The sequence below is a fragment of the Prenolepis imparis genome, unplaced genomic scaffold (genome assembly GCF_030444845.1).
Source record: "Prenolepis imparis isolate NDT839.2.m4 unplaced genomic scaffold, iyPreImpa1.0 SCAF_7, whole genome shotgun sequence".
NCBI lineage: Eukaryota > Metazoa > Arthropoda > Insecta > Hymenoptera > Formicidae > Prenolepis > Prenolepis imparis.
Genome location: NW_028141165.1, coordinates 9,406,071 through 9,420,906, shown reverse-complemented (window position 1 = coordinate 9,420,906; position 14,836 = coordinate 9,406,071). Strand labels below are relative to the sequence as shown.

The following is a 14,836-nucleotide window of genomic DNA, read 5'->3' as shown; positions in this document are numbered from 1 at the left end:
TCATACTTTCATATATTCATATATGTATATGATTTTCATATATGCAATTTTCATATGTACATAAACAATACCACAAGAAAAGAAAGAGATTGAAAAAATCGAATAATATATCACATTATTTAAGCGGGAAGGAACAATAATAATTAAATTTACTTTTTCATAAATTCTTTAATTATTTTACACATGGATAAATTATTATTCGTTAATCTTTTAAAACCGTTTTTATTCACTAAATTTTATTAAATAAAAATAACTGGTTGTATATAATAGTATATATCATCCTGTAAAAATAAAAATTTATACCTTATTCCGATAATAAAGAAATCTTTATTTAAAGAAAGGGTATAATTACATGTTGCAATGCAATATAATTGCATTTCGTTGATGAGAGAGTACGTAACGTATGGGAAGGAAAATCGATCGATGCAATCATATGATTTCCGTGAAAATTCTGTTCAGTCTATCTGTACTTTTTACACTTTATGCATGTGAAATAGATGCATGATGCATGTAATATCTTAGATCGGAACGCGAAAGAAAAAGATAAGATGCACGGAAAATCCAGTCCGAAAAAATATGTCCCCCGTAACATTGGTTAGAACGAACAAAACACGCAAGAAAGGACGCATTTTCTCTTTCTCTCTGAGAACTGCACAACTGGAAACATTTTTGTCGCACAGTAAGCTAAACTTTCATTTGCATCATATTATTAAATCCTTCAGCCTTAATCATAATTAATCTGGGTTAGTCGCAATGTTCATATCACGTTGAAACATGAAATAATTCATTTGCTTTTTTTTTTCTTTTTTCTTTTTATTCTGACCACTTGATATAGTTACAAGCGATCTTATAGCAAGTAAATATTTCTCAAAATTTACAATCTGGGGTGAGTCAATAAATAAAATGCTCTGATACAAGGATTGTGTATCTCTGATGTGATTGCAAGTGCAGTTGCAATTTATTTAAAATAAATGCAGATGTAGATATTGAATATAATTAGCGCATTTTTTAATGTGAATTTTGATAAAACCTGATATTAATTTATTGCCTGATCTCTATATTTTATATAAATCGGGATTTTAAAGAAATTGACAATTTGATTAGTGATATAAGTTTTAATTATATAATACTGTTGCAAACGAAAATATTTTAATCACTTTGGACAATTGTCAAATCAGCGTATAAATTCTATCTGTTACACGATATAAAAGTATCAGAAATATGACATTTATTGAATTAATATAACTTTATGCGACTAATATAGGTTTGTTATTACTTATTATTTGCTCTGCTAATTTGTTTTCAATAATACTAATAAGATGATGAAAAATATTAATACTGAATCAATTTTCCAGTTTATATATTCTTATTAATTTTTATTCAGGTTAATTACGAATCTTGATTGAATACAATCAAAATATGGGTTCCACGGAGCATGAATTCAATGAAGAGTGTTTAATACCCAAAGAAGAGTGTCAGTGTCAAACATCTATTACGGAGAGCAATAAACCTTCATTTAAATTAGACGAGCCTGTTACTACAGCACTAAATATAAATTCAACGACGACAAATAATTTTAATGTTAATGACGATAATAGTTTATCTTTTGTAGTGCTAGGTAAAGATTCAGTAGAAACTCAGGCCTCTGTATTAGCGTCGTATGTTGATATTCAGCAGAAAAGCATGGCAGTTGTATGTATATTACAATCCTGCTTTACTTAATTTTATTTTATTTAAGTTTATAGAAAGTAAGAATGTATGTTCTAGGACTATAAATCGATGGTTCTGTCATTGAGTCCAGAAGAGATGCAGAAGAAATTGAGTGATATTTTGCAAGAAAATGTGATATTAAAAGAAACTTTGAGGCTAAACACTTCATCTATGAAAGAACAATTTAATAACTTGGTAATGTGGCAAAAGGAGGTAATGAAAGCTCATGACACACATAAAAAAAAGTTTGCGGAAACTAGAGAACTCGTCAATCATCTAAAAAAGGAAAATAATGAGCTAAAAACTAAGTTGATGCATTTGCAACATACTGAAAACACAGGATTTGAGGTATAAATAGAAAAGAAATATGTTTATATATATATATATATATATATATATATATATGTATATATAAAAGTCTCCTTTTGTATGTATATGTCTATATATTTTTTAACTTTATGAAATTTTTCCAGACAATTGGCACAATTTCTGAGTCTGATATCACTGATGATTGTGCTGCTTACACAGAACTTCAACAAATTACACCAAAACTTAAGATTGCAATGTCAAAAATGGATCTTGAAGAATGCAAACAATATATAACGTGTATAGTATCTGAAAAATTTGCTGAGAAAGCATTACAAAATAAACTAGAAGAATTAAAATTGGAAAAAGAATTAGAATCAGCAATGAAATCTTTAAGTTGTATTGACAAGGAAACTTCTGCAAAAATTGTAGAAAATCAGAACCGTTTAGAAGCAAAAGATAAAGAAATCAATTATTTGAAAGAATCCATTACTTTGCTTGAAGAGAAGCTGCAATGTGTATGTATCTATAAAGAGTTATGTTTGCTAAAAATATTTTAGGTAACTAAATTCGCACAATAAAACTAAATGATTTTGTTTTAACATTTTGTAGGTTCTTACTCCTATTCAGTTACACGATTTATTGGAATCGTCGTCCAGTCTGAGTCGTCAAAAATTTGTACAAAATATAAAGCAATATAACAATACATTACAAGAGTTAACTGAATGTTATATAAAACAAATAGAACGCTTTGCCACCATAGAAAAAAGTTTAAAAGAGATTACAGATATACTTATGATGCTTGATGATGATAACTCGAAAATGCAGTTTTATCAATGTAGAGAAAAATTATGTCATTGCTGTAAACAATTAGCTAATGAGCAAGTGAAAATTATCTCAGACAGACAGACTTTGATTAAAGCGCAAAATCAATTTCAGAAAATATTCTCAGATTACAATTCTATTTTATACGAACTAGAAATAACGATCGACGAAAATGCGAAATTAAATGTGCTAAAGGATAATAGCGATCGTGAAAAGTTTCAAAAATTGGAAGAATTAGAACAGATTAAGCTTGATAAGCAATTATTGGAAGAGGAGAAACAATCTTTGAATCAAGAGAAGCTTAATCTGGAAGAAGAAAAAGATGCATTTGAAAATCAGAAAAAGAGTTTCGATATGGAACGCATAACGTTGCAAGAAGATATGAAACGTGTGATGCAAGAGAAGATCAGTCTGAACGAAGAGAAAATGTCACTCGATCATCAGAGTCAGTTATATGAAAATTGTGAGAAAGCACTGAAAGATGAGAAAGAACTCTTGCGAGCTCGCTGTGAGGAGTTGCTAGACAAGACAAAGAGCCTGCAACAGGAAATTCAGAAAAAGGATATGGAATTTAAAGAAGTAATGCAACAATATGCACAAAGTGTGAGTAAATTTTTTTATGTTGAAATAATTTGTTAAAAAATATTGCAACTTAAAATAAAATGTAAAATCTATATATGATAGAATATATATATATATATATATATATATATATATATATAAAATTTTATTATTATCTTAATATAATCTATCTCTATAATATTATTTATTTTTTAGGTAGAAGAGGTTGGTCTATTAAGATCACAATTAACAATGTACGAAGAAGACTTTACAATTGAGAAAAGACTTAAGGAATCTTTGTTAGACGAGAAAAATAAATTGGACATGGAATTACAAAAACAAATAAAATTCAACCAACAATTACAATCTACGGACAAGCAGTCTACCAACTTTGTTAAACTTGAACATCCAGTAAGTGATTTGTGAATTTTGTATAGGCGCTGTAATATCTTTATATATCTAAAGATAGAAATTGACTCGACTGTTTTCTACTTTTTGTTATCATTAACAATGACAAATATAGTGAACGCACGAGAGGCGACAACACACGAGCGAAGCGGCAAATTATCAGAATTATTTATTTTTCGCTTATTTGCAGTGAAGTAATGAATAATTAATATTTTTATTCAGATTTTAAATTTGTTACAACTCCAGTTTTATTTTTCTTTTTTCTTTTTTTTAAAAAATGTATTCAATTTGCTCTTTATGTAATATTGCACATTACGATATCAGACATAACACTAATTATGTTATGACTATAACATAACTAAACATTAAGGAAAAACAATTATGTTAGGATATCTAAACTGATATATTTTAAATTAATTACAGGATGGTGCTAGGACAAACTGTCCAAAATGCGCGAAACCATATCAGGGCTTACCAGCTTTGATGGAGCATATTGAAAAATGCCTAGATTAATAATAACCAAAAAATATAAATTTTTACTAATCCAATTCTATTGAACAGCGCCAGCATTATACAAGGATATGAAAGATAATTTTCTCATACAACTTATTATTAGGAAAACTTGACGAATTAATTTTTCTTTTGACAGTTATTTGTCTGAATATATGTTTATATTGTTTCATGTATATATTATTTTTATATATGCTACAAAAAGCCTTTTAATTTTAATTAATATAACATTGTAGATGCAAAGTATAATATTTGACAGATTTGACATTAGAGCAAAACGTAATTGTTGTAAAACGTTAAATGTTGAAACAATATATTTTAAATTGCGCGTTTTTAATGGTTATACAATAGTTATACAACGTACACAAGATAGAAAATCATTTAAAAAATATATTAATACGTGTTTTAACATATTTCAAAAATATGTATTGACTTGTAGTTTATAGTAAGAATAAGATTTGAAAATTACCTAAGTATTGCTATATTCTTATTCTTCATTTATGTTAATCATTTTAGTTTGTCTTAATGCATAATGCAATATTTGAAGACTGTATTGAAATAAGATTTACAAGTTTTTTTTATAAAGGACAGTTATATTGAAAAAATAATATTCAAATTTTATATGAAAAACATATAGAATATATTTTTCATTATTTAGAATATATTCATATTTATATAATCGTGTGTGTATGTGTGAATGCTACATCATTATTGATAATTGTATACATCACAGTATCGTATACAACCGCTCATTACCTCATGTAATAGTATTATAAGTATACTAAATAATAAATATAGTTTAGGAAGAAACAAGAGTTGCCCAATAGAAATAAATTATTCTTACAAGCAAACAAAATATATCTAAAATAAATCTATTTATGTCGCGTAATTTTATGCTTAAAATAAGTATGTCAGACAAAAATTAATGGTGGGAACATGTACATTCAAATATATATTATATTTGTTATAAAAGCTCGTATACATATATATATATATATGAGCATACAAGCATATACATATAAAATCTCATCTTATATTTGTTTCTACACACAGGGAACACGTGATAACAAAGACAAAATGATGCGTCTTTCTCGAAGATTATTGTAGCTCCGCTTGAAGCGAGGAAAAAAAATAATGCTTGACCTTGACTGGAGAAGCTGCGGTCAACGATTCTTCCCCGCACGAAGAAAGACTTATGTCTTTTTGCACTACATCACCAGCGCGCCATTCCTCCGCCTTTTCGCAAATCAGCCGAGACGGAGGAGCACGCACGACATCGACGATGACCTGCTCAAGGTGGGCCGGTCCGTCCTTAAAAATTACAGCTGTACGATCAACGAGCGAACGCCCGTTTGATGCCCTCATCTCGGGGAAGCCCTCGCGTGATTGCGCAGGTATGTGGAACATATGAGAATCCGGATCTAATTGACAATCGTAGGGATGACTCTGCGAAAGATGAATGAATTAGAGAGAAAAATCAATCGTGAGAAATAAAATTTTATCGATTACTTTTGCATTATTTAATTAGAAAAAGAGGAAAAGAGATAACGAAAAATCTCCAGAATTAGTGTATTATATTTATACTTTCTGATTTCAAAATTTTAGTACGCGCAAACTTGTTTCGATCCATTTTATTTTGATAAATTGAGATTTTTGTTAGGTAAAAAAGAAATACAGTCTTGAATCAGATGTTAATTACAAAGTTAGTCCGGGGAATCACCTCGATTTAATACGACGTTAATACGACTTAATGGATACATGTTAATGATCAGAAGTATATATACTCTTGTCTCAAAACATCTTCTACTTTGCATTCCCTCGATGATGGAAAGGTACAACGAGTATTCATTAATTAAAGTGACGAGAGGAAATGCAAATGATAGCAACATTTTTTATATAGTGCAACCTTCGAAAGAACCAATAATATCTCGAAGCTGTAAGATGCGCGTCTTATTTTCCTTATGGGTTGATTAAGACCGGTTGATCAAGATTTAATTGAAAAATTCTCAAGAGCTCTTATTATACCTCTCCTTTCTCTCTCTCATTTACGAAAAAACAAAATAAAAAATATCTCGATCAGAATTTTTATGAGATATAAAATATCTTTGAATTTTTCGAAGAATCAGAAGAGCAGAATAGAAGAGGAAATTTTGCATTCTATATATTTTCTGTTGCAATGTGAGAAATCTATTATAGTTTTGTTATAAAAATAATTAAAAATATGAAAAATTTGTGATTTTTAGAATAAAAATCTATTGTAGCGATTTTTTTCTTTTTCTCTGTTGCACTATGAAAAACTATGTAGCATTAACGATAAATCGCTATTATATCATTATTCGATTAGTCGCGTAGAGAAGAAAATATTTGAATACTTAATATGCGAATAATTTATTTTAAAATCTTAACATGAATCTTTAATCGTTTTCAAGTGTAAAACGTACAGTGAAACAATTAATGCAATACGAGTAATTAGTCAAGATATTTCCGAAATGTTTACTATGCATATTGTGTACAAATTCCTGTGTCTATACGACAGGTGTCGAAGAAAGTTTTTTTATATAATTCTGTGCATTTTGACATATTCTGCATACCGATTTTAAAATACAATCGTGTGTGTGATTCATCTGTGTCAATTGAATTTTCAATTTAAACGTGCAAACATATCCGATCAGATACGTCATCGCCTGTAATAAAAACATAATGTGCTTATAGCTTTATAAAAATGTCTTTATAAAACTTTATAAAAATTGCATAATTAATTTCGCAGCAATGCAGTTCTTAATTTAACGATTTATATTTATCAATCGTTCCCTTAAAAAAGATATAAAATGACAATCTGAGAGGGATAAAAATCAACTTTCACTTAAATAGAACGTATATAAAGCATCGCAAATTTTAGGTCAGAACACATTATCAGAGATTACTGCTCTATTGTAACAAAAATGATCTATACATTTAAAATCATAATGTCAATTTATTTATATAATATTAAGTATAATTGCTTTAATTTTTAACTAATTCTTGAATTTTGCATTAGATATCTTTAATTGTTAATTTTAAAAGGGCAATAGAGAGGAGGACGCAAAGCATGATTATAAATGTATGATTAAATATAATGTGTGACACCATTTTGGATGACAAATGACGATGATTAATCGCGCATCAACAACTCGGCGTTTCTAATCCATGGCAGAAGAGATAGGTCATTTTTTGGGATCCTCGGATATATTTTTTTGCTCATAAGAACGGCGCATAAAATTCCAAGAATGATCTTCGTCACATCGGTCATTATATATCATCCCCCTAACTTAAATGACCGTCCAAAAACGCAATCTGGCAAAATACAATCCCAATCTCGTGAATACAAAAGCGCGTCTTTTCAGAACATCTTTTGTCAATGAGACAATACCGAGAAGTATCATTAGACACGATTAGATAGATGCTAAATGCATATAATCTATGTAAATTGCTGGTTTTCCTTTTGTGCAAATCGAGTACGCGATATAAATAATTATTAATTCGTCCATACTGTGAGTCAATCTAGGAAAACTGTGCTTTAAAAAAAATATCTTTTAAAATTATTTATAATTTGTATATATTCACTCGTTAAGTTATAAAAATAGATTGCTCTTCTTTGCCCCCTGAATTACAAATTATTTCTTTATAATGGCACAAATTAAAAGCAATGATAGCTTCGTCTTATCAATTCTATTCAATGGGATCGCACGGATTCGCTTTAATTAAAGATGTGATGAAACTAATATATTTATATACATTTTACGAGGATCACGTCCTCGACATCTCACGATGCCGTGAAATCCCGGGATCCGAAGTCACACTGGTATTCCCATTTGCGGTTCTTCTTCTGCCGCAACTTACGTACCCCATAGGCACCTCTTCGTTCAGTTCGCCTTTTTTTTTCTCGTTCGCTTCAGCGCGCGGGCGCTCGACCTGTGAAACCACAAACAGCCGATGACACACGTGCAAAAACGCACGTGTAGATGCGTGTAGATGCATCTACGACAACGGGCCGGGATCGCGTATATAAGGCCTGCTCCACTCGAAATGGAATCAGTCCTCGATATGTGGCGACTTATGCATTTCGTAAGTGATCTTGTATAATTCTCTCGTATCCTTGGCAATAACGCGAGATTTAAACCCCTTCGTAAGATCTTTCTTGTACGATGTCCACGTGTGTTTCGACGCGTATTTTTGACAGTACGAAATGTCAATCGCGACGTGAAGAGTCCCATCAATTTGTTTGATTAGCGTAATTCGCGCGAGATTGATTTTACTCCAATTATCGGTCGGAATAAATTATTACTGATATAATTGAACAGTCAAGGTCGTAAATATCGTGATAATGGAGACTATCGCTGAATTAAATGATGTTAAATTTAAATTAAAGTGAGATCATAAATTAAATATATTAACTCTCTACGAAAAATGTTGCAATTGCTATCAAAATGCATCGATGATGGAAATTCTTATACATATATTATAAATTATATTATATTACGTTATTATAATTCAAAGAGTTTAGATTTTATATATAGATTTTATATCTCTGTAAAGTTCATTCGAATACATTACTTATTCATTATTGTTAAGAGATTTGTATTTCTAGAACAAAGGATCGATCAAATCTTCAATAACGTCAATCAATTGAAGATCTGATCGATCATTTGTCTTAGAAATGTAAATCCTTTGAGACATACGTCAATCAATTGAAGGTTTTATCGATCGTTTGCTTTGAAAACATATAAGTCTTAACAATAATAAATAAGTAATTTGTCACGTAATATTTGAATAAACTTTATACCTTATATTTTTATATTTTATTTATATTTTATTTGAATAAACCTTATACTTTATTTTTAGATATAAAATCTAAACTTCTTTGAATTATAATAATGTAATATATATTTATAATATATGCATTAAGAATTTCCTCATCATTATCGTATTTTGATAGCAATCGCAGCATTTTTCGCAAAATGTGTTATTTTCAAAGGTATTTTCAAGAGATGAGACTCGTAAAATTTTATTGCACAATGTTACATAAAATATAGCAACTCCGCAAAGCTTTTAAAGTCGCATTAAAAAGATCTTCCGAATAAATCTAAAGAAGTTTATCGCAAATCGTGAAAGATCGAATAAGGAGTAATATCAATAAAGAATCATCTGATTCTAGGCATTCCTTTTTGCGGCAATCGCTTTTCTTGCGTTTGCCGCTGCTGCGGAAAACGAGGAAGCTGCGCCAAACATTCAGAGCGAGATCGAACCACAGCCGGATACGAATAATGCCAATGATTTAGAAGCGGATGCCACGTATTGGGGGTGAGTTCGATTATAAATCATTAAGTTCTATCTCATTAATTTTGATTTATCTTTGCGTGAGAAATTCGTGAATTTGATTACAACGTGTGGAAATATATGAAATTAAGAGATTGATCTTTGGGAAGACAAACGCATAATCATACATCTATTTCTTATGTTAATTAATTTCATATATTTTTAGACTGCTTTCAAAATGTTAAACTTGTTGTGCATTATTAAAAAAAAAAAGATATTTATTTCTCTTTCTCTCTCATTGTTAATATATTCTGATTCATTCAATCGCTAAAAAATGCACAATAGTGTTCGCGAACTAATTTTAGATTAGATTCACGTGATTAATATCATCATGAAGCAAAATTAAACTATCATACGATGTAAACAGAATTATTCTACAAACTACCGTGAATGTGAGTTGAATCTTGCATGACAATTCTTGACAGAGTAAGAATGTTGCATTGTTTGTATTCTTTATAATAGAATCATGCACGCACAATATACGAGAAATTCTAATTGCAATATAATACATATTAAATAATAATCACGTATTCCATCGCAATCGAAGCTTACTTAACTACGACTATATTTTTGTGCGAAGTTACCTTTTTTAAGTGTACTTTGTATGCGAAGTTTGTTTAAGCGGCACGACTCGTTTATAAAGACAATTGTATCGCGTAAAAAGACATGAGACGTCTAAAAAAATATTATACTTTTGTGTTATCTTCATTCGCATTCATGACCCTACCTCTACGCAGGCTTCTCATCCATCGTAATTTCGTCAACATGCATACTCTAACTAGTCGTGTGCATAAACGACGCATTCTGATGCACAAGTAGCGTTAAAGCGAGTTGCAACGATCAATTTGCAACCATTTAACGGTCTATAAAACATCTCATTCATTTTTGCAAGTGACATTTCGAAATAAACTGTCAAAACTTATCGTCGAAAAGAGAAGCATGTGTATAGTTATATAGCTATTTGAAAAAGAAATTATATTGTTATTATCAAAATAAAAGCTTACAAATTTTTAAACTAAAAACATATGTATTTTAAGTAAATATTTGCATTTAACTTATTGAGAAAAATCATGCAATCGATATTTTTAAGACGACTTTGCATGTTACATATGTTTAAAAATGATTTTTAAATTTGCTTCTATTTGAAAAAATCTCAATGTTTCTTATTTGCATAATCAACACTGTGAATGTAAGTAATAACTATAGAATCAAAAGAAATGGAACGTAATGTTTGCTGCTTTTTTGCAAAGATTGCATGTATAATTATAGTTTTAATATTAATCTTACCAACGTGCGCAGTATATTTTTCATACATTTAATCATTTGTCTATAAATAATATGTTCTTAATACGATACTTAGTAAAAGTAAAGTTTTTAATATCTAATTCATAGTTAGGACAAATAAAAAATTATTTAAATATAACACTTTATAAAACATTTATCGCGCCTTAAAAATTGCATAGCATAGCGGGCATAATAAAGAATTTTCATACACACGATCCAACCGCTCATCTTAATTGTACGATCTATGAACAATTTCAGATATGGCCGACCATGGAGATACGGTGGTTGGGGAGGATCTGGCAGAGGATATGGTGGATATGGTGGATATGGAGGATATGGTGGTTATGGTGGTTGGGGAGGATATGGTGGTTGGGGAGGCTATGGTGGTTGGGGAGGCGGCTGGAGAAGAGGATGGGGTGGAAGAGGTTGGGGAGGATACTGGGGTTGATTTTGTCCCCCGCATTCTATCCGTGTAATATTTTATCACCACCAATGTATTCTTTGGTCCTTTGCGTTAATATTCGATTTCTTTAAAATACAATAGCTTCATTAGTTCTATAAAGTGTTTCATCGATGTCTTCATTGTATAAGAATAAACAATATGTGAAAAAAATTATAAAAAATATATTATCCCATTTAAATCATATGTTTTTGCATAAAAGATTCTGTTCTGCATATTTAATATATACGCGATTAATTTTATTCTATATTCTCTCTGTAAAGATTAAATTAGATTCCAGGTCTCTTTGTTGTGTAAATTTCGTGTAAAACTTTTCGATTTTTGTCGTTTAAATTTTTATTTTTATCAGAATATAGAAATAGATAAAAATTTATTTATCTTCTTTCTATTCGTGCTACTTTTTTTAACTATCTAAACTATCGATTTGTCACATTTATATTTATGTATGTATTTATTTCCTGTAATCACACATAACAGAATAAATTTAAAACATTTTTGAAAAGATTCTAGACTTTTTAGATTCTTCAAAAGTTTAGATGTTCTGAAAACATGTTTAGAATAGTAACTCTGAAAAAAATATTAACGAATTTACATGATTGACAAGAGACAAATTTATTTAACACGTATATATTTCCATTCAACAATGACCAATTATAAATTTCCCCTGAAAAAATTATCGCTGTTGAATATAGTTTACATAAAAATATTAGAAAACATGAGATTTTAGGAATAAAATAATTTTTAAAAATTTACAAATTTTCAAGCAAAAGAATTTTCTATATTTATATTATATAGATATTAAATTCTTATACTATATCTATTGCAAATAAGAATGCGGATATGCAGGAGTTGGTTGAAGAAGAGAACGCAGAATGTAAAAAACTGTAATTATTATTAATCGTAATAATATGATTATTGACAGTGACGCGACTATGTGCACATTAAAACACCTTATCTGTATCTTACAAGATCAGCTTTCTTACACTATATACAATAACTAAATATCATATTACTCATTTGTGTGTTGCATTATAATAAAACTATCTATATATATATATATATATGTTCATATTTATATATTTATATATATTTATATATATATATATATTTTATATATATAATATTAAATTCATCGTTATTTGTTATTAGAGTTATTATTTCATATGTATATATATACATATATATATGCATATATATGTACATATATATTTATATATATATATATATATATATATATATATATATATATGAGCATGCATGTAAGAAACGATTAAAAATTAACCAAATATTTATTCTTCATTTCTGTACAATATAGGCTCTTAAAACTCTGCTTATCACTGAAAAAATATACAATGCGATGTATGCAAGGTATGAAGGTATATAAAATTCTTTCGCTCGCGCGAAACGTTTAATCGGTTCGGCTCGGATGTCGATTCGTTAATCAATCTTTTATTCGTGATTGATCAATGGTCGAGTTGCAGCATGCTCCGAGGGAAAACCGCAGGGAAAAGTTTCGTTTGCGCGATCGATGAGAATTTTAAGAGCGGCGGCGAGCGCGCAAAATCGCCGACGCGCTAAACAATACTTCATTTGATTTGATTTTTCTTGCGCAGAATAACAAGAAAATAACGAGTTATGACAATAAAGAATTGGGACGAAACGGTATCGCCAAGCTATCTCTTCCTCTCTTTCTTTCGCTCTCACACATATACGATACACTCTCTCGTTTTCTCACTCTCTTTTATTCATTTTACGAGACGCAAGAGAGAGATTGCGGCAAAATACTATTTTACCTTTCTATTCCAACGTGTGCATTTGTATGTAAACATGTATATGTGTATGCGTCTATTTGTATATGTGTCGTTTTGCATGTGTAATGTGTGCAAAATACATGGAAGATACTTATGTCTGATTACAAGGAGGTTCGCCAGCCCGTTGATCTCTCAAATCGACAAACTTTCTTTGGTATATATGCGAGATTTTTGCTTATGAATAATTTTTGCGTATGATAATGTGAGAAAATCGAGAGAATAGTAAACAAACGTCACGAGACATTGCGAAATGAATTTTTTCGTTCTGGTAAAATGCAATTTTTTGTCCATTGTGTGTTTTTCTATATTATTTTTATTTTTTAGGACACCTCCAAAAGTTCATCGATTGTAAATAAACCACGCTGCGACGCTTTTTTTCTAGGGACAATGAACGATTTTCGTTGGAAGAGGCATCGAAAGTCTTTCGGCGCAATCTTGAACTACTTATTTATATCTTTTTTTTCTTTTTTATTATTATTTTTTTAATGCAGTGTTCGTCCAAAAAAAGAAAGTAACTTAAAACCATTTGGAAGATAAAATCCGTACGGTAACACAGCCGTTATATAAGCTTCATACCAATTACAGATTCCTGTATCTTATTCAATATACGAGTATATACAGCTTCTTATCCTACGCGTCGCGTTACAATTGTGGAGTGAAAAAAACAAGCAAAGAATCATTCTCCCCTCGCCCGAGAAAAATATTCGAAAATTTCGAGATTGTGTGAATTTCGTTATCCATACTTCTATATCTGTATACTTTCAATTCTTCATTTCAATATCCACGTTTTCTCATTTTTATTTCACATCTTGATCAAAACAAAATTATTTTTTTCCCCGTCAATCAAAATTGTACCGCCGACATGCAGTTTGCCAGAGTTTTTTTTACTCCACAATCGTTAATGTGCGAGGACCGGGACGAAGGATCTTCTTTCCTGCAGACATCATAATAATAATTGCACATTTCGCACATTAATTAGCAATCGATAAAATCTCTAATCGACGCGGACACAAATGGATTTTGATATAAACATAAACAATTTCAATTTCCCAATTCTCACAAAATATGTACCTCGATTGCACACAATCGATCTAAAATTCAGCCGCCATTCTAAATCTTCCTCAATCGATCGTCACACACGCCTTTGATCATTTGCCAATTTCAATGTTTTTTCCCTTGACACTTTTATGTACCACCAACTTAAAATACAATAACAAAAAACACACGAAAAATAAATAAATATGATAACAAAGAGACACCAGCATCTCTCTAAAAACTTTATAAAATACAAAAGATTTTATTTATTTTTATTCGTATGCGTCGTGTTTGTGTGTGTGTTTATATGTGTGTATGTGCGTACTAAGGATGTATCTTTGTAAAGTATAGCTAGACATGTGTTATTATAATTTTATAATTGAGCAATAATTTATCTGAAAAGAAAACATGCTTGCAATACAACAGGAATGATATTTCAAAGATTTTTTATCTCTCGAAAAATCTCCATCTTTAAATATATTTCACTCTTAAATATTTGCAATTAACGTAACATAAAATTAATAGATTATTTAAAGTTGTTGGTACTAAAAAGTAGACAGGAAAAAAGTAC

At 29.8% G+C, this 14,836-nt stretch overlaps 2 protein-coding genes across 5 annotated transcripts; both read left to right on the top strand.

Moving 5' to 3' along the window:
- Positions 1–389: 389 nt before the first annotated feature.
- LOC145938895 (uncharacterized) lies at positions 390–5,501 on the top strand. 3 transcript variants are annotated; one of them, XM_083042778.1, is made up of 7 exons: positions 390–679; positions 1,385–1,692; positions 1,768–2,058; positions 2,184–2,534; positions 2,629–3,444; positions 3,619–3,813; positions 5,374–5,501. In XM_083042778.1, exons 2-7 carry the CDS (start codon positions 1,420–1,422, stop codon positions 5,425–5,427), a joined length of 1,980 nt encoding a protein of 659 aa, XP_082898904.1. In that variant the 5' UTR covers positions 390–679; positions 1,385–1,419; the 3' UTR covers positions 5,428–5,501. The 3 variants fall into 3 exon arrangements, with proteins under 3 accessions (XP_082898904.1, XP_082898902.1, XP_082898903.1); XM_083042776.1 differs by lacking the exon at positions 5,374–5,501 and adding an exon at positions 4,234–5,360; XM_083042777.1 differs by lacking the exons at positions 390–679; positions 5,374–5,501 and adding exons at positions 744–886; positions 4,234–5,361.
- Positions 5,502–5,572: 71 nt separating this feature from the next.
- Positions 5,573–11,705, top strand: LOC145938896 (uncharacterized). 2 transcript variants are annotated; one of them, XM_083042779.1, is made up of 4 exons: positions 5,573–5,714; positions 8,256–8,424; positions 9,515–9,660; positions 11,218–11,690. In XM_083042779.1, exons 2-4 carry the CDS (start codon positions 8,332–8,334, stop codon positions 11,405–11,407), a joined length of 429 nt encoding a protein of 142 aa, XP_082898905.1. In that variant the 5' UTR covers positions 5,573–5,714; positions 8,256–8,331; the 3' UTR covers positions 11,408–11,690. The 2 variants fall into 2 exon arrangements, with proteins under 2 accessions (XP_082898905.1, XP_082898906.1); XM_083042780.1 differs by lacking the exon at positions 8,256–8,424 and having other exon boundaries at positions 5,575–5,714; positions 11,218–11,705.
- Positions 11,706–14,836: the final 3,131 nt, after the last annotated feature.